General features: G+C 38.3%; 1 protein-coding gene across 5 annotated transcripts; it reads right to left on the bottom strand.

The window, feature by feature from the left end:
- Positions 1-67: 67 nt before the first annotated feature.
- Positions 68-20,074, bottom strand: inavab (innate immunity activator b). Of its 5 annotated transcripts, XM_040158926.1 has the most exons (11): positions 19,917-20,071; positions 19,714-19,795; positions 12,704-12,827; positions 8,972-9,105; positions 7,105-7,227; positions 6,739-6,970; positions 6,475-6,528; positions 5,867-6,173; positions 4,888-5,043; positions 3,955-4,657; positions 68-3,214 (listed from the first exon to the last, which is right to left on the bottom strand). In XM_040158926.1, the coding sequence occupies exons 3-11, from the start codon at positions 12,756-12,758 to the stop codon at positions 3,122-3,124; spliced, it is 1,857 nt and encodes a 618-aa protein (XP_040014860.1). In that variant the 5' UTR covers positions 12,759-12,827; positions 19,714-19,795; positions 19,917-20,071; the 3' UTR covers positions 68-3,121. The 5 variants fall into 5 exon arrangements, with proteins under 5 accessions (XP_040014860.1, XP_040014864.1, XP_040014859.1 ...); XM_040158930.1 differs by having other exon boundaries at positions 4,888-5,040; positions 19,714-20,074; XM_040158925.1 differs by having other exon boundaries at positions 19,714-20,071.
- Positions 20,075-21,029: the final 955 nt, after the last annotated feature.

Below are 21,029 nucleotides of genomic sequence, written 5' to 3'. Positions count from 1 at the left end.
ATATCAAAATGCAAAAGGTGCAAAACACAACAAAGAAAACACATTTTACAAAACACAAAATTAAAACAAAAAAACCCCCACACGATTTCAGAAGTCATAGCAAAATTTAATAAACACAACATTTTAGAAACCACAGCAAAAAACGCAGCTCTCTAAAATGTTGTTACTTAATTGTGCATATCAGGTCCACTGTACAAAATACATGTATGGGAAGACTACATGTTATAGATATCTTGCAAGTATAAACCAAGTCTATGTCAAATATATATTCTAAATGTATCACAAACAGTTTTTCTACTTAGAGTGTGTTTGAGACCGGAAAAAAATGTTGCCTGCTGGATGCATTTTTATTCAACTTTTTTTTTTTTTTTAAAGCAGTATGATGATGCATATCAAATCTATCTGAAATGCACTGTGGCCAGAAATAATGCACATTACCCTTTTGATACAGTGAGTAACTTGGAGAAATAATTCACTCTGAGGGTCACAAAAATGGAGAAGAGGCTGGTGCACTGAGATCAACATAGAGGAGAATGAGAAAAAATATGGAGTTGGATGAATGCCTGTTTTCTCACAGCCTGTCATGACAGATGGTTGCCTACTCTGATAGAAAAAAAAAGAAAACAACTTACACTTGTGCCGTTTTCTGAAAACTGTTCCATACACTTTAAGAACACACATAGTGATACACTTTGTACCTCTCAATACAAAACGGTGGTAGGAATCACAGAGAATAACGTTTTAAAAATTACATACAGCACATATTGTATGTCAAAGGGGTCCTAAATTATAAATAGCTGAAGGGAGAAATGTGCCATTTCAAACTTATTTCAGTCTGTCTGAAGTTTGCATGGCAGTTTGAAGTACCAATACATCAGACATTTTCTCAGCCACTTTCCTACCTGTGAAAACCCTCCTCAAAACACCTCATCACATACCTAATTACCGTATTTCCATTGAGCCTCTTTCTTTACAAATAACAACCTTTAAGTACACAACTCTCAGGTGTTACTAATAACATCAATGATGGCTGTGTTCTATTCAAATTTCCAGTAAGTCACCACCAAGCACAATACCAGAAGCAGCTAAACGTGACTCAGCTGTCATTCATTTTACTATTTACACCTGTGCTTTTCCTACTCTGACGTGTCAAAATGTCCGTGATGAAAAAGGCCCATAAAAGCATTCTGACACTGGAATAACAGCACATGATGCAACTAAATGAAACTCAGTATATAGCATTACTCTTTATTTACTTCCACAGGAAAAACATTTTCACAGATTTTTTAAACAGCAATGTAACAAATTATTAGGTCCACTTAAACTACTGTAACTGATAAACAGAAGACAGTTAAAAAAAAAAAAAGAGGCACACAGCACACAAGGTAACATGATTGTGGTCTGTTTTATATGTACATATACACACACACACACACACACACACACACACACACACACACACACACACACACACACACACACACACACACACACACACACACACACATATAGACATATATACATACACACACACACATATATACACACTTACACACACACACACACACACAGCTAGATACAGTCTTTACTGCTGCTGTATTTTGCAAACTCATGTCTTCTTTTAATTCAAGTTTGACTTTAAGTGGGTCCAATGGTGCAAATCACAATAAATTAACACATAAAAAGATCACTATGAGAGACCAGTCAGTGTGTAACTGTAGTTGAATTTGTAGTAATGACCTCTAATTATCAAAAGATCTACAATAAAATCTTGTTTGGTTGAGAGATGTGGACTTCTGCTTGTGTATCACATATTTGCAGTGTTCTGAATATCATTTACCTTAAAGGGTTAAGAGTATAGTGATCTGCTTGCTCAAACACTCTGAGACACTGAAAAAGATACAGTTAAAGCTCAGACTCACATTTAAATTTATATTTGACTCATTAATAGCTGCCATGCATCAAGACTCTACTTTTGCCTAATTTGATACTTTGCATCTCATGTGGTTAAGTTAATATCTACTGTCGTCTAGTTGATTAAATCATCGAGTAATTCAAGTTAACTGGCACAGCCACAGAAACGTGTAAGTACAAAAACAAGAAAATTTTGACCCCAAAAGTACACGACAACAAGGACAAACCTGGGACTTAAATTTAAGCAGCTCAAGTTCTTTAACATGGTGACTAAATCAAGGTAACATTACAAACCAAATGTACTTTAAAAAAAAGGGATATGTTCCTTATTTACATTATTTTACAATGGATTTATTTCCTTCATAAGACTAGTTGAAAAGGAGCACTTTATTCCAAAACTAACAAACCACAAAAAGTGAACATCTCATCACTGATTTTCCCACATTTTGAAAAGTTATCTTCACAAACATTCACATTTCTCATAATCTAATTACATGAGCAATTGGCTATGTCTCTGTAAGAGCTCCTGCTGTCCCCAACCAGTCTGCTGCCAATTACCATTTCATTTGTGAATGCTTTACACATGAACAAATCCCTGTATTTAATTACACAGAAACTCTGGGATGACCATATCTGTTTTTTAGGAAGCTAAATAACGAGTATTGAGCTGGCAGCTGATTTATGGTGTCAGACGTAGACAACCTCACTCAGGCATAACAGTGGCAGGTTAAAACACCACTCAGTAATAACAAGCATTTATCCCCTTTTCAATTCATAAAATTTAAAAAGTGCTCAGTTTAATGCTTAGTTTGTAACTGTTATTACAGAACAACGTACAGAGAGTGGATGAAAACAAAAGGCACACTTTACAGTTATACTCTAAATCCAATACAACTGCTCTGTGATTAGCTGCACACGCAGTAGGTCAGAGAGGTGTTGATTCAACTTTATAGTAACTTTGGAGGCCGTAGCATGTGTTGTTGTTGTTGTTGTACTGGATTGAATTTCATCCTCCCGCTGTATGCCCAAATATAGGCCGGCAGGTAAAACGTATGATGTGAGCTTTCATGAAAAACAGTTATTCTTTATGGGCATAAACAGTTAATTCAAGTTGATTTTCTGACTACTTCGCTTTGTTTTTTTGGGAATTGATCCGGTTGCAGTCTTTGAGTGAACTTGTTCAGCTTTGTGTCCGAATTTTATCTCTTTACACTTGACTTACGAAGTGAGAGCCATCATCTACAACCCAGTGCCCTTGAGTGTCATCTGCAGCTCTATGGAGAGCCCTTCTTTGGATAACCTATAAGTCAGCAACAGAAAAAGCAAAAATACTTTCAGAATCATGTATATTCATCTGTTTTCCATATTTGTAAAGAAAATAACAAAAACACATCTCTGCTGCATCCAGAATATTCTCTATGACTTTTTAGAGACAAGCTTGTATTTAAAAACTGAATGAGACAGGGGAAATGTGTTTACATGTCTTAGTAAATTAAAGCAATGAACAGAAATCTAAATGTGTTATCTGAACTCTGTTTGCACTGGTGTTAACATGAGATCCCCAACATTTGCAGTACTAAATCAGATTATCATGGTGCATGTGAAAAATACAGTGAACATGTTTCTTATCTCTCTGTATTTAAAATCAGTGTAATTTTCCCACCTACAAAAAACTAGTTAAAAACACCCATCTGTCAGGTCTGTCAAAAAACCTGAAATAGCATGTACTACTAAATTACAACTTAATTCTAAATACCCCCTCTTTTCCCACAACTTTTTGCATGTAAGAACCTGTAATGTTTATGTACTATGCAATTCCTTAAAAAGTCCCTTTGGGCACGTTATGAACATGTGTTGAGAAAAACTGATCATGTATTGTAGTCGGTGGATAAGTAAAATAAAAGTAATATCATGCCCTCAACTACTAATAAGACAAATAATTATTTAACACTCCTTTTTGCAGTATTTTTGGCTGACAAACTTTTACAAATTTTTTCCTGAGACTGTTAGACATAGATAAAGAAAGTTTAGTGTGTTTACCTGCTCATGGTACTTCTGACTCTGGTAGCAGGGCGACTCCCGAAATGACACGTTTTTCACTCTGACTGCTCCCTGTCGGTCCAGAGAACGGGACCTGGGGGATTTCAGCTGAGTGCGCCGATGCCATGACTTGAGCTGTTCATTCACTACTTGTCTTGGGACACCACTGGAGCAGTAGTGTGGGTGGTCCCATTGAGCTGGGGAAGGGGAGAGCCTGACGTCAGGAGGTAAAGGCCTCTGTACTCTCTGGGGGGGTACAGCAGGGTCTTTATACCAATAGTCATATCTGTCTGAAGGAAAGGGAGCCTTCTGGGCGTAGTAGCTCCGTGTCATGTCCATATCAGATGGGTAGACCATTTCATTGTAAAAGGCTCTGTGAATAGCGGGGCTGGACTGGTGCCTGGAATTATGGTAAAAGCCAGTGCGTGGGAAGGCTTGCGGTCCATAGCTGCCACCTGGGCTAGAGTGTGGGAATGCAGACTGATACTGTTTGGACAAATCACAGGGCAACTCCTGACACGGGGAGCTATTGTAAGATGTAAACGAGTGTTCGGAGTTGCTATCCTCAGAGCTAGCATGGCTTCCATAGTTCACTGTAGGGGGTGGGGTCCCCGGTAAAGTTACTGCATATTCTGTCAGTCGCCTTCTTGCACCTCTGGTGCGCCCACGGTCCTTTTCAGATGAAGATTCAGGGCTGGACAACCTGTGCAAATCACAACAATTTTATATAGCAACTATATTAACAAGGCTACTCAACAAAGAAACTGCACACCTTTGAAATACGTCCATCTCATCTCTGTCTCTGATTTTTTAAAATAGTTGAATGTGTGAAAATAAATTATACCTCTTTGATTTGCACTGAATTACATGTAGAACATAGCTGTGCAGCTTCTGACACACAGTCTTGTGGATGTGATTTGTAGGTGTGGCTACCTTAGGGAGAGCTGTCTGTGCACACGCATCTCTGGTGTGGAGGGAGTGCTGTTCGACTGGGTGCGGCTCAGCCTCAGATGGGAAAGTTGCAGTGGCAGAGCAGATTGTGCTAAGCAAGCCTCCAACGGTGGCAACAGTTCAGTTTTGGCTGGACTGCTGAACAAACAAAATGGCAGCACAAGAAATATGTTGTATTTTAAAATACTTAAAAAATACCCCAACATTGTCATGATGACAGATATCAATGGTGGAAATTCCAATGATTAAAAAAAAAAAAAGGAAAAAAAATGAAGCTAACTCAAAGAAATATAGTTTAGTTTAAAAAATTTTAACGTATTCCAAAAATTACTGTTGTGGATTTTTTATTAAAGCAATCAACTACTGCACAATGAAGCTTGAAATATACTTCTGTGTACTGCTGTCATTATAAATGACTAAGATTTGTAGTTCTGTGTTTCCTGACTGTAGTAGCACTAGTGCAAAAGCAGATGGCAGTGTTGCACATTCTTGAACACTGACAGTGTCCTCTACACCGTGATTCAAGGACTGAACAGCGACAGTAAAGAGAGGGTTTGCACTGGAAATGACTTTGCTAGACGAACTATTTTATGAAGCAGCCTTATTGAAAAGAAAAATATGTGTTTCTTCAACCTGTGCCCTGTTGTCTTCACTATCAATGACTATTACAAGCACTGGAACCATCAAGAAGGTTACAAAGCAGCCCTAGTAGAAGAACCAGTTCAACGTTGAAGAGAACCGAGCATTACTTTTTCATTTCCATCATTTTGTTTTTTCCCAGCTCTTCCAAATAATCCAACCAGCATCCTCTCACTCACAGGCTTGTTAATGCTACTAGCAGTCACAAGATCTGCATTTCACACAGCTTACTACACTCCAAGTACTATAGGTCACAATTTGACTCTCCAACACTAAAAACTTGATGACCAGGAAAGGAGTCACGATGGATGGCTTGTGTTACCTCTTCTTGATGGAAGAGCGTGACTTCTTGCTCTTCTGGTAAGGTTGGTCCAGACTAGTCTCTGTCCACGGGGAGTGTTGGACGGGAGGAGCGTCGTACACTGGGCTTGAGTTTAAACTCAGGGAGGAGTCAAGGCTCGGGTGGGGAGACTGACTCGGGGTCAGCGGCCGTGGCTGTGGAGCCACAGATGGAGACATGTAGGAACCGTCTACGGAGGACTGTGAGGACACAGGGGGAGGCTGGGGAGGATCTCTCTCTACTGGATAGGGGAGCCCTGATGACGGCTGTGATGACTGGCTTGCCACTTCTAGGAAAAACAGAAATTATACATTGTATGGTATAATAACTTTGTGTCAATATCCATACATCTCCCCCACAAACTTTTTTTTCGAAACCTTTTAGGAAGAATCATTTATTAAGAGAAACTGTGAACACTAATGTATTCATCAATACTTGCTGGGCTCTGCTTACATTGCCACGTTTTATGGTTAACTGGTCACGTGACAAACAGTCCAGCTTTCAAGCTTCATAAATATGCTTTCATCAACGTTGGCCTGCAAACAAAACTGCTCTTGCACTGGCAGAAATTGGGCCAGGGAAGGTCTTACCTTCATCTTGCACTAAAGAATCAGAAAGGGAGCTGTCATCAGATGTACCCAGATCTGAAAAACAACAGTCACAAAACAGACAAAACACTTTGATTCATATGCAAAGTATAAAATGAGACATTTCTACAAACCTATGAAAAGTGAAGGACTGCTCTATCAAGATATATTAAATTATGAAGTGAAAATCAATGTATTCCCTGCACGGACGATCATGACAGGGATTTGACTCCAAATTATCTTCTAGTCCAGCCGGGCATCTCTCACCTTGTTGTGCAATATTAAAAGCTGGGAGTGGTGATGATCTGCCGTGCTCTAGTCGCAGCTGAAAGGCCGTCTCTTGTAGCTGTTTGAGTTTCTTCTCCTCTCTCTTGCACTGCTGTAAGCGACTCTTTTTAACAGCCTTACTCAGGTGATCCTCCTCGCAGAGCTTGTGCGCCGCCTCATGTATTTTCATCTGAAGTGCCAACTCAGAATCCACTAAACTCAGTTCTGACTCCTGGAAAAAGGTTGTGACATAGGGAATAGAGAGAGACAACAGTGTAACTCTTGAGACAATCTTTATCCTTGAGCTTTATGCATTGTTTAAAAGTAATACTGTTCCGTCTTTCAGTCTCTAAATGCTGCTTGTACCTCTCCTCCCTGAGGGATGTTTTGTGCGTCCAGTTTAAAAGCCGCTCCAATACGTCTGTGAATCTGCGGAGGCCTCTCTCCAGGCAGCAGAGGGTAATCATCTGACAGCCGTCCTGTCAACTCCTAAACAACCCGGACAATAATTCAAATCCAACTGTCCACAAAGCAACGTTTGAACATGACTAAAGGTTTATTTTTCTGAAGACAGATACAGGCTTGGTGACACGGTTAATCAAAAATAAAGACATCTTATTAATCAGCGCTATTAAATCTTTTCAGTTTAGTTGTTCAAATAAAGACATGCACGTATCTTCAGAGAGTTTATTCAACCATATCTGTGGCACTTTTGAACTGATGTACAAGTATCTTTGCTCTCTTTACATGTTGAGGCATATAGGTTCAGGGAGTCTGTTGCACAATTCTGTGAGATTTCCTTTCACAACACATTCTTTCGGTCTCACTTTCTCACTGTTATGCATATCCATGTCCAAACCAAACTCCCAGCATGACAATGCACCGTTACTGATTTCGTTAAAGAACAGTCATAAAACACTTTTATTTTGAGTCATTCCTAGACAGACACCCTTACCGACAGGCAAAAACATAAGAGTGGCCAGTGAGCTTACTTGTTCTTTTGTCACTGAGAGAAGGGAGAGGCATCATGCCTGCCATTAGTTCACCTAAGCATGTCCCAACAGGAGTGCCCAGCCCAAGTGTCAACAGGAAAGAATGATCAGTCTTGGGATTTTACCCTGAAGCAACTACACATGGCAGCAATACTCCAAAACCTGAGTATGTGTCCAGTTTTGAAATGATTTAATGAACCTTCATCTGATAGTACATAGGGCAGAGAGAGAAAGAGGGGCAGAAAAGACTGAAAATGAAAGGGATGACATGTGACAAAAGTCTCATGCTGAAATCAAATCTAGGCTGTTCTGGTAACATTTAAATTGCTTTGACCAACTGAACCATTCTGAATACCTCTTCAAAAGCTATGATATATAAAAGAAGAATGTCAAAACAGCCACACTGCATGGTCTAAGTTCACCACACAATTTATATGAAAGGAAATGGATGAGGATTGTATCCTGCTTGGTGATAAAAGCCAAAATATTAATGTTACAAAGGAGAGGAGGCTATATCAAAAGACCATTTGCTCCTGACTGGAGATAATCACCCTGATATGTTGAAGTTAATGCAGACAAATTTGAAAATGGATCAATTACTGGTCTTTTCTGGGTCTTCTGTGCACACGCATTCACTATTTGTGACCATCATCACCTTGAAACTGCTGTTCAAAGTGGGAAATTTTTAAAATCGACAACTTTTCCTTGTAGTGGTGTGGAAATGGACCGTTTAAAAACTGCAACCTATGAATGTCCTGTGATCTGCCGTTCATTCGCCGGGTCAAGTGACCTGTGCACTCAGTGAACGAGACCGAAAATGATCTGAAAACACAGGCGAGGAGTGAAAACATTTGACATTAGTGGCGACATGGCTGAACATGTATAAAATGTCCCTCTTGCAGGTTAGTTTGTTAACCGGTACTAAAATGTGTCATCATACATCCTGCACTAAACTACCTCACCTATTTCATCCTTTATAAAAGCTGCTTAATCATTTGCAATATGGCAATATAGTGAGTGAATCTTTTAGCAGCCTGCCGCATGATGTTACATTTGTCTACGGTTTTACTTTGACTAGGTCCAAACCTAAAAAATTTGTAAAGATTTTAATCAATGTAGATTATCTTGATTATGTGACTCATAATGTTCAGTAACATTTACTAAATATAACTTTTAGGCAGCCTCATTTGTTTTTAGTCTGGTGAGCTGTTCTTTTATTTTTGCAGATTAGTATGACTTACAGCTTCACGGATGCAGAGTTTCTTCAGCTCCAGAATGCAGAGCTCCAGTCGGTCTTGGAGAGCCTGGTGTTTGAGCTTCATGGCCCGTGTGTGTGTGGTCACGTCCTTCGTATGCGTCGTTGGGCTGTCAGAGCCTGTGTCATGCAACAGAAAAGAAGAAAATGCACTCGTCTGAGATTATGCGATTTAGGTGTGACTGTTACCTATTTCCTTTATTCAGTACTCAACACACGAGACCATTAAGTAGGTGGAAATGAAAGTTAGAAATTACAATGTGAAGCCAAAACATGAAGCAAAACCAAAGCAAAGATATGCAGTTGCACATTTAATTCCAAAGGGAATGAAATAAAGATCAGTAAAAAGCAATTTAGAACTGCGACTAATGATTACGTTATATATCAATTAATTGATCATTCTAATTTGGTTAATTGATTTATTATTTAGTCTATACAAGCAATTTCACTAATTCAAAATGTAATAATTTACAGAGTTCCTATCACAAGTTCCAAGAGCCCTAAAAATATCTTTTTTAAGCTCAGTTAGCCTGAGTCCAGAACCTCATTGATAATTAATTTTCAATGATAGAAAACAGAGAAAAGCAGAAAATCCTCACACTAAAGAAGTCTTTATACATAAATAAATTTATAGTTTTGGTCACTAATGAATTTTCTGTCAATTTACTTACTGATTATTGCGTTCAGATTCTTCCAACAGTATCACAGAGGAGCTGACTTTACTCTGTGGTCTTTTTAGAGTTTGTTTTTGGTGCTGTTGAATTGCACTGCACTACACTGAAAAGTGTTTCTAATATTAACTGACAACTCAGTGCACATACTTAGATACAAAATTTTTCAACATTTAGAAACACAGACAAAAACAAACCAAAGTTATTCAAAGCAGGAAAAAAATAAATATTTTAGGTCTGATAATAAATTCATTCATGCCTTACATGTACATCCTTTTAGGTCGTATTTTAGCTCATGTTGCTGTAACTATATTTATTGCGCTTTCAGTGAACGGCTCAATTTCCCAATGGACCAATAAATGAGTTGTACAGATTATAAGAAGCCAGTGGTAAAAATCCTTAAAACTCTGCAGTTTAGTTCAGACTTCTTCAGACTCTGTCTATGTTTCAGTTTGTTCCAGCAATTCGCTTGATGTTGATGGTGCCGTTTTCTTCACCATTTGTCATCTTCTTAACTCTGTGTGTTTCAACCTGTTCCATTCAATTTTAATCTATTTTTCTTAATTGTGTTTTTGGTTGCCTTATACTCCTTATAACTGATTCCAAGAATGTATGCTCACACCATGAACCCCATACATTATTTTAATTACAAAAGTACTTTTTCATTATATTTAGATTAACTCTCGAGGCCACTATGGCCGACACAATGGTTAAATTCACTCAGAGGAACGCACCTTTTGTTTTTGTCGTTGTTTTCGTCAGTGACACTCAAACTGCAGAATGAGTGTCAGGATCTTTGTAACTATAAACAATTTGGGAGTGTTTCGACTTGTGCTGTCTGTAGCCTTGGTGACTAATGGCATTAAGATTAGTCTCAGAGCTATGGGAGTGGCTTCAGGAAAAATGAACTGGGCGCCACATACCTTCAGAGATTATTAACAGGATCCCTGCAGGTACTGACAAACATCTGAGGTGCGACAGGAAAGAAGTGTGACAGCACAACAATGGAGCAAAGAATTCCTCTTCCTACAGTGACAATCCCCCCATTCTTTGCAGATGGACACTTTCTCATTGTATAGGGCAGACGTCACGTGGCTCAATTAAGGCGCAAGGAATGTCATAGAGAGGCCGTAACTAATCAGTGTACAATACTAGGCGTAGCAAAAACAAGACTTCCAAAGTTTGCTGTTAATGCTATGGTATTGTTACCATATGGGACTGAGGGAATAATGCAGATGACCAAATTTTGTGACTACCTTTAATGAAGTTGACTGTGGCAATCCCAAAGTACCGAAATATAAAGTATAAAATTCAGTAAGTTTTCAATTAACCGTTATTTATTTTATCAATTAATCTGTCAATTATTTATGTCAGAAAAAAGTAGCCCTCGCAATTTTCCAAGAAAAGCTTACGTTTGCTTTCACCGACCAACTTTCCAAAACCAAAAGGTATTCAGTTTATTATCCTTGCAGACTAAGAAAACCAGCAATACTCAATACTGAGAAGCTGGAAACACTTAAATTCTGGAATTATTTACTTACAAATTAGACAAAGTTTTGATTATCAAAACTGTTGCAGATTAATTTTCGGTAAATCAACTAATCATTAATCCACTAATCGTTTCACAAATACTAAACCAGTAAAAAGACAGAATTCTCTCCTTTAATCTGGTTCATTCATTGTCTTTTTACCGTATGCTCGCGTGTGAGAGCAAACATCAACCCATCACTTTTTTTTTTTTTAAACATATTTTGCATTGCGTCCTCCATGTGTTGCAGGATACAGCGACTAATCCGGCAGCAAGTCACAGTAGACCACATGCCCGAGTTTTCACATGACAACTTGTTTTCTTTAACAATGTAGATGTCTTGCACTTGTTTTCAAGTGACTGATTTAAGAATGTAGATTACTTTATTGAGAACATGATTGGGATCTCTGCTGCCAAGAGAATAATACTAGTACTTGTTTACTCCATGTAATCTTCAAGGATTGTGTTACGCTCTGAAAGGATGTCATTTTCCTAAATATTGGGTGAAGCATAAGCATGACCTCACTGCAGCCAATAAAAAAGATGAAATGTGTCAGAAGAAGATTCGTGTTATGGACAGGGTCTGGATTTAGTTGTTTTTTCTTCCCTTTTTTTTTTTTTTTTAGCTATGAATTACAAACCAGGTAGAAAGAAAAAAACTGTGTTGTTGGCAAGGAGACATCAACATCTTTACTTAAAAGTCAGATGTATTTGAAATAGTAGATACTGGTTATTTAGAAGAAGGAATAACAGCTCTGTCATTTGACCAATAACTGAGCCTAAAATAGTCAATAAGCAATATTATTTGTGACTTTCCACACAAACACGTTGAGATAAACTGAGGGATTATTTTGACCATCTCACATTTTGTTTGCACAAGGGCCTCAAGGCAGTCACTTTCTGTCATAAAGAATACAAATATAATTAAATCTATGTTTTGACTTAATTGGGGATTTCTTATTTATCTTCTGTTTGAGGTCATTTGAAAAGCAGGTGCTGTGATAAGATTACCATGGGCTGGACTAATGTGTGTGCTGAGTTTCAACACTGATTTAGTCCTCCAGCAAAAATCTACTGGCTAAAAGAGCTCAGGGTTTTGTTTTTAAACAAATGTGTACTTTAAAATCAAGGGTCACACTGATTTGTAAAAACTATTTATCTGAGTCTGAATAGTCACAGAACATTTTGATAAGCCACTCTTCAAACTTCTGAAACGTGGCTCAACTCAAATCCACCTTCTGTTTTCACATCAATTGAAGCAATTCAGTAAAGCTGCAACCAGCCACAGAAAATCAAGAGTTCAGGTTTTTTTCTACCAATTTCAGGTCTCATGATGCTGGCCATTTTAACTGATTTTCTACTGTTCAACATTAGTTGCAGTGGCATTACTGGAGAGAGTTTAGATAATGAAAAATTATGGCATGAATGTGCATTCATCCACTTAACACAAAAAGGTCTACGTTTTAGACATCTGTGACATATTTCACAAATGCCTGAGCAATACATGAAAGTGTCTCACCTGAATGAAGGATGATGCCGCTGTCAGTGTCACTGATCTCTCCGTTGCCTTCCATATCAGTAGATTGTCTTCCTGTGGCTGTTCTTCAGTGGAGGCAAAGAATAATGTTGATGCTCACCATGTCCTGTAAAGTATGAGTTCAGTTTTAGGCGCCATCACTATTTTCAAGCTTTTTCAAGTCTACATCAACCTGAATTTCACAAAAGTTTGTGACAAAGTCTAAACTTTTATGATGAAGTGAATTTTGGAGTATCATAATGACCCCAACAGAAGGAAAATTCTACCAAAGAAAACACATATTTGCCCAAGATCTTATGATGAGTAAACAACATTTAAAATTCCACACTGTTTTTATTTCGTTGCATAAAGCTATTATTGTCTTGGGTTTTGTGGCAAAGCTTCAAAAGACCAAACTGATTAAAACCATGACAATTCAGCCCAGAAAGCAGCAGAGTGTTTAAGCCTGCAGCATCTGGGAGTCCAATCACAGGGGAAGGAAATGTTAAAAAACACCTGAATGTTAAAATAAGATTAAAAGCAACTGGTTATTAGGCTACAAAAAAAAGCAAGTTTAAATCCAAACAGCATTAGCACAAGCTTTCCAAAGACTGTCCATGACTTCATCTTGTCACCTGGTGCTTCAATGATTCAGGTGTGACGTGCCTTCTTGACAGCACAGTCAGGTGTAGTCATAGTCTCCGACAGCTTGAGTACACATACATGTTAAAAAGTCTAGGGTGTTTCCTGTGATGCCCTGTTTATTAGTGTCTGTAGTCATATGATTGCCATTATCTCCTTCTGATAAGTGTCTCAGGATGCATGAGCCGTATATACAGCTGGTGTCAAATGAAAACTGCGAGGCTTGTTTGATAGATCATTAACTAGGAGAACACAGGAATGTGGTGGTGGTTGCCTTCAAAACACACAGGGAAGTCAGCCTCGGCTAGCGGTAGGAAGTTTCTCACAGCTCACTGAGGAGGAACAACTAGATGCGGTTAAGTCATGAGCTACGACATTCAAGAGGTGATTCTACCCTAATGTTGTTCGAGCTACAGGCTGATATCCAGGAACAATGTCATCCCGGAATATGACATGAACATGACACATCCTCCTCACATCTCATATGCCTGTGCCTGGACACATCACACCTCCCACAGATAACTGGACTGCTGTGTTTGCTAAATTCATAGCATTCATTTGCCTAAATAGGCAAAAAAGTGTATGTACAGGAAACAAAAACAACAAGATTCAACAGCACTAACACCTCAAACTGAGCAAGTTAAAAATTAATGTGACCATAAGCTATGTTTTTCAGAAATGTTAACACAATGTATGATCTTTCATATCTACTGTTACCTTTGGCAAACAACTATTACTTACTACACATACTTTGACATGTTAAATTTGGCAGTGGGTCAACGCAATCCTATTCAACCACAGAACATTTTACAGTATATCTACAGACTATAAAATTACAAGCAGTGCTTAGTGCGTGAGGAGCACATCGCTGATCAATTGGATAACAACATAAATAAGAATGGACTGCAGCTAACAATAGTTTTCACTGTCGATTCGTCAATTAATTTCTTTTTTTCAATTAATGGGCTAATCATGTATAAAATGTTTGAAAACACAGAAAAATACCAATCATGTGTTCCCAGAGCCCAAAGACACATCTTCAAATATCTTTTTTTTTTTTAGCTAACCAACAGTCCAAAACCTAAAGATATTTCAATGATACAAAGCAGAGAAAAGAAGCAAACCCTAAAATTTGAAAGCTTGAAATCATCATGTTTCTCAGTTTTAGTTTGATAAATTACTTAGATGATAATTCAAAATAGCTACAGATGTCAGTACTGTTTTCATTTCAGAGTCATGTCATCAACTCATCACTGAATCAGCTGATCAATTCCAAACTAAAACCCATAAATAGGATGATCTAAGACTGTACTTAATATATCATGTAGGTACTTTATCCAACGTTACACACAAAGACATGCTACACTTTAAAAGTTGCGGTGTCCAATCGTTTGTCTTGGAGTGTTTCTAGTTTCCCCTCCGTGCTTTACTGTGTGATAATCACTGAAAGCCCCTGAAAAACCTGCAGGCTCTCATCCCTCCACCACACGTCTGGAGCTGAGAGTTAAAGAGAGGGAACCAAAACTACTAAAGTAGTTTGATGCACAAGAGATGTACAGGATTTTATACTATGAAGAGTTGCTACACTTAGCAGTCTATAGCATGTTTCTGACCAAATGTTTTGTCGGGCGTGTTTTATCTGTGTGGAAACATTTCTTTTGGGTGTTACATTTTCCAACTATTTTCCATTTTTGAATAGAATATTATATCCACAACTAGAAACACTTAATTACGGACTTGTCCTTGGTAATGGGTTTAAAGAAATCAAACACACACATACAAAAAAACAGGTAAGGAGTTGTCCCTATTCTGAAGGTGCTAATAAAGAGTCTTGGACTACAAAACACTAACTGAAGGCCCCCCCCCTTTACTTTAGGTCAAGTGTCCATTTAAGTGCCACAGAAAAAAAATGACACCACAATGACATAGTTTGTTTACAATGAATATGAATTATTAACTCAAAAAATACTACTAACACAATGACAGCCATTCCATATTTATCCATGTGAATTTAGCCAGAGGATGATTTAAAAAAAAGGCATACATATGAAAAATCTACTTACTTTATGAGAAACTTAGGAAAAACTGTCAAAATCTGAAGACTGAAAAGTGTCCCTTTAGATTTCCGACTTGAATGGAACTGCACAAAGCCCAAGCTATGTGGAGTCTGGACAGGAGTGAGCGACTCGCCCACTAAGGAAGTGCTGCCTGCTGGAGAGGAGTGGCCTCATACAGAGAGGGCTGAACACTTAAGCTAGTATCATATAACACAGCACTCCCCACTGAGTTTGAAACTGTGTCAACAACAATGACCAGGTTTCTGAGGTATTATGCTTCATTTTCACCCCCTTATCAGTGTACTAATAGATGGGTGGTGGCAACCTGACCGAAACGCCTCTCCCATTACAAAACGCTAATGTTATATTATATATGTACACATACATACATACCTATATATTCACACACATACACACACACACACACACACACACACACAAATATTATATTATATATATATACACACACATATACATATACATACACACACACACACACACACACACACACACACACACACACACACACACACACACACACACACACACACACACACACACACATATATATAAAACAATATAGGTCAAACATCATGCTTTCATCTCTGGTTACAGATTACTCTATGACTTGATAACTGGCTGTTAATGACTCTCTCACAGTCTCGGAGTACTGCTTTCTCACAAGGACCACTATAAATCAATGCTAACTACTGTGACAGTTCAGCTCTGCGTGTTCAAAGATCAAATAACTGCTCAATGTATGACTACTGCCATCTCCTGGCAGTTTAAAAGGTCAGAAAAATGGATAACTAATTAGGAACTTACTAATTTTCTATATTAGATTCTCATATAGCCTCTGAAACTTCACCATTACTCCACCTATCTCCAGAATGCCAATGCCGAGGCCCTTTTGCGGCCTGCCATTTTTGCTTCCACTAAAAAGAAGGGAAACACATGGTGGTGGGATAGTCCTCATGATTTACAGAGACCCAGAGGCAGCACCTGTTCCGTAACTGCATGGCTCACATTCATTCTGAATCTCAATATTCATTTTGGCTTTCCAGGAATGTTGTTGCCCAGACACTTTGAAAAAAGGTCCGGCAATTCCCAGACACTCAAGAATCAGATCTCAGATGACATGGCATCGAGAAAGCAGCAGATACAGGACAAAAGCAGAAGATATCTGGTTCTGTAACTTCTACCTTTAGGCTTCACAGTGTGAGCATAAGTGGGCACATTTCACAGATACCGGGCCTGTAGACGTAAGGATAGCTCCAACAATCAGTGGATTAATCGATTAGTCTATTGACATAAGATAAATCAGCAAGAATGTTGATAATCAATTAATCATTTAGGTCAGTCTTTAAGCAAGGGTTCCAGCATCTTAAATGCAAGTACATCTGGTTTCCTAGGTTTTGATGATAGTAAACTGAATATTTTTTTTAATCTAAAATAAAAGAGCAAGACATTTGAAGAAGTTATCTTGGACTCTGGAAACTTATGATGGGCACTTTTAACCTTTTTCTTACATTACAAACATACATACATTTTACGATTAATTGATTAATCGATAATGAAAATAATCATTAGTTGCTGGTAAAATATCGTATATGATTTGTTGTATTTATTAGTTAAACAGTATGCTGAAGCAACGACTGACACCAGACAGAAATAATAACTGGCTAATATTATCTATGAATACTAGCTTATCAATAGATCAGTGTCAGTGCATATGTTAGCAGCCTATAGCAAAACTGCAGCCTTGTCACACTATTGCCATAATTTATAACCGTAAGGTTTCAGGAAGTTTCCACAACCAAGCACAACATGCTGCAGGTTAGTGCATTAAGGGAGCTTCAACCCCTGAGGGGCTTCATGTTAGAATTTATTGCAGGACTGTTGTGTTAGACGGCATGCATGTTAGATAGGTGTTCCTAATAAACTGCCAACTGAGTGTAGGTAAAAGGAAAGTCTGAAAGGAGGGATAATACCAACCACTGACCAGCACCTGTAAGGCTAATAGAATAAAAGACCAGCAGTAGCAGCAGCGCCTTGTGTAAATATGCTGCATGCCAAACAGTTTGATAACCTAAAATCAGATATAAGGGAAGTATAGTCATGCAAATGATAAGCAGCCCATTCTGATCATGGGAAAGTACTTGCAACGCTACTGCCAACCGTAAGAGAGAGCTGTGAAATGAGAAATGTTCTCAGACTCAGTTCTCAATCTATTTAGACTCAGAATTGTAGTGTGAAACTTCAGAGTTGGAAGAAAATCTTCCATATCACAATTTCCTCTATCAATAATGTAATTATAACCACTGTGCAGTGAAGTCCATCATGCTTGACGTGAGGACTAGTAAAGTAACTTCCCACTTACACTTCTACACAACACAAACACCCGTCCACTGTTAACATAGCCAGTTGGTGGATGTCATGGGTAGTTTATACAGTATAAACCAGAGGTCCCTGAGAGACAGAGAGAGAGCTTTGTGTAGGCAACACAGCAGCTGGCATAACAAATTCTTTAAATATTCTTGAGTCCTTTTATAAGTGTACAGCTAGACTACTGCTGCCAGCATGTGGAGCCATCAGCTGCCAGGAGATCACACATTTTCCCTCAATATTTTACAACTTGCTTCTTCCAACGGGTGCTACTAAATCATTTTTCCGCAATGGTGCTTAAATCAAGGTGTCATTAAAATGTGCTATAAAGTTGCACTAATGTACTAGAGATCCTGAGGTTTTAAAAGGAAAACACAGCAGCTCATAGAGCTGCTAGGCCCCCTCCCACCTCTCTCTGCCTGCAGCAATCTTTAAGTTTTGCATTGCCTAAAGGCTCCAATTGAGTATAATAAAGATGTAAAATAAATACTGCGTGTATTCTAATGAGCAAGCATGCAGAAGTGGTGAGTCTAATTTGGACTAGTGAATGAGAAGTTTGTGCACCACCATGTAAATCAAGGCCTACTCTAAACTGTGACCAAGCCCTACACTGTGGCTGAGAGTGAACAAGCTTAAACACATCAACACCATTTCACAGAGACACATATACACCTAAAGCTCCTCTTAAGTAGCTTTAAAGACAGATTGTTCCTGACTGTGTATATATTCTGTTTTAGCTTGTTCAAGCTCTCTATTGAAGCTATAAGATGTTTAGAACGAGTGAAATATTCAAACGCAAAACTTCATATTTCTCATGGCTGCACTATTTCATTAAATGGAAATATTTTAGATATAATTTTATACTAATGTCTCCAAAATTAAGCCTGATACTACTGATATATGCAGAAACTTCAGGATGTCCACATGAATTTAAAATAAAGTTATGTAGGTTTAAATAATGTTTTAGTGTACAGCAGGTCAACGCACTTAAGAAAACCTTTATAGAGACTGAAGACAAAATGTTATCAACAAGTTTCCCATATGTCTCCTAGTAACCATTTCGTAAGTTATGAGTCGACTTTGTAAGATGGGCATACTGTTCAACTATGAACATATAGCAGTGCTGAATGTGAATACATGCAAGACAGCATCAAAAACCGCTGTTACTTGAATTTCATATTTCCTTTCAAATATGTTTTCTTTATAGTGCTGTGCTTTTCTGTTAAAAGAGGATGTTGCAAGCTCACTACTTCTCTGCTGGTCAGTGTAGTCAGATATCTTAATACAGTTTATGGTACACCTTTAAACTTTGGTTTGGCACACGTATTAAAAAACAAACAAACAAACAAACAAAAAAATGAGAAACAATAAACTCACAGTTCAGTGTCCTATCTAGAACAACTGAGAAATCTTCTGTTTCAGTGTTTCACCTTCATGGTAAAGTTAAAAGTGTTCAGGAAATGTACAATGGATGTTACCTGACAACGACATAAATAAAGTACACCTTTAATGTACATCGGAATACTGGTAGCGATGCCACTGCAAGCAGATTTATGGAAAATGGTACAACGGGTTTCGCCAAAATCTGGACAAATCTGAGAGGTAAACTATATGTGAGGTATAATAAGTAAGGGTAAAATAAGTAAATAAATGAACAAATAAAGAAATGTTGCGGTGTTTCTTCATCCCTTTCTTCCAGCCGCTCAGTCAGCTTCATAAAGCTGCTGGGCCTCAGCTTTCAAGAGATTAGCAAACTTTTAAACTCACTTTAGTGGTAAAGTTTTCCCAAAACTTTCACTCTCTGGTTGCAGTTACTTTTTTTCCCAAAGGAACAGTACGTTCAGTAGCACTAATTAACCAACCCCTCTGCGCACATGCACGCAAAGTTTGTTAAACAAAACTTATAATGCCATTTCTTTTAGCTCTTACCTTAGTAGCTAGTTAGCTAGCTAGCATCGTGCCTCATCTGCATCCATCCAATCCGAGCTCCATTGGCTCTCCCAGATTTCAGCTGGAAGTTTATTTCTTGTTACATTGACAAAAGAGCTGAAGAAGACAACACTAAACCTTTGCGTTACGTCTCTGTGGGCTAAACGAGTGAATAAGAGGAACTTCAAAACATTAAAACTCACGTTTTAAAGCCCAAACAAAACTTTTGCTGGAGAGGGTACCTCTTCAGCTCAGTAAAGTAAAGTAAAGCAATGCTGTGCTGCCTTCAGGTGCCTTCGAAAACAAGTACAGCCGAACAACATCAAGCATTTACCATGGTAACGGCGTTTGCGAGACTCGACGTGTAAATGGGCATGTCAATTGAGTCGAGTTATCAAAAGTCCACACCATCGTGGTGAAAGTGTTCAATACAAATCAATTTGCCCATTTAATTCATTCACGAAGGTATTGATTTAGACTAATGTCTGTCTTGTATTTCTCCACTTTAGTCTCTCGCTGTTAAGAACTGTGCCGATGTGTGACTTGACTGCTAAAGTAAAACAATAGTCAACATGTAAAACAACCTTTGGAGGGGTCACTTTGCTTTTATTGCCATTTGATGGCACTTGAAAGGCTTCCAAGTTACATTTACCACCAGAGTCATAGAAGCTACGAGCTTAATGTGGCTAGTGAATGGTGCATAGCACATCTACTTCTCCGCTGCTGTGGGGGCGGATTACGGGCAGAGATGATGCAGGTACGTCTGTTTGTTTGCTGGTTATTTAGCAGTATTTGACGTCAAAACTGCTTATACACACACACACACACACACACACACACACACACACACACACACACACACACACACATATATATATAAAACTGAAGATGACAGCATGTCTTGAAGTAGCCCAAAATGAGCACATATCCTTTTTGTGTCAGCCACTAGAGGTCAGCAGTGCGTTACATAGATTTCTAATCCAGTAAACCCCATGATTTGTGCCCTAAACACTCACATCAGGGAAGAAAACATACTGTATCTTAAAGTATGTGACCATAAACCCGCTTTTAATACAGGTAGCCGCGATTAAATGTTGCATAAGTGTCTACGTTGTTGGTGTCTCAAACCCACTGGCCCTGCAAAGGAGTCATGAAAATGATAGAATGAAACATAATAACGAAATGCACTTTAAGGTAAACTGATTAAATATGAAAAACAACATAAAATTAGTCCACTTTGATTAAATTAATTCTAAAGAATATGAATAAATTATAGGCTACTTGTTCACCAAAACGAGAAGGGAACCAAAAGTATA

Source organism: Xiphias gladius, chromosome 21 (genome assembly GCF_016859285.1).
Source record: "Xiphias gladius isolate SHS-SW01 ecotype Sanya breed wild chromosome 21, ASM1685928v1, whole genome shotgun sequence".
NCBI classification, from domain to species: Eukaryota; Metazoa; Chordata; class Actinopteri; order Istiophoriformes; family Xiphiidae; genus Xiphias; species Xiphias gladius.
The sequence above is the reverse complement of the archived record's forward strand: the minus strand, read 5'-3'. Positions and strand labels throughout refer to the sequence as shown.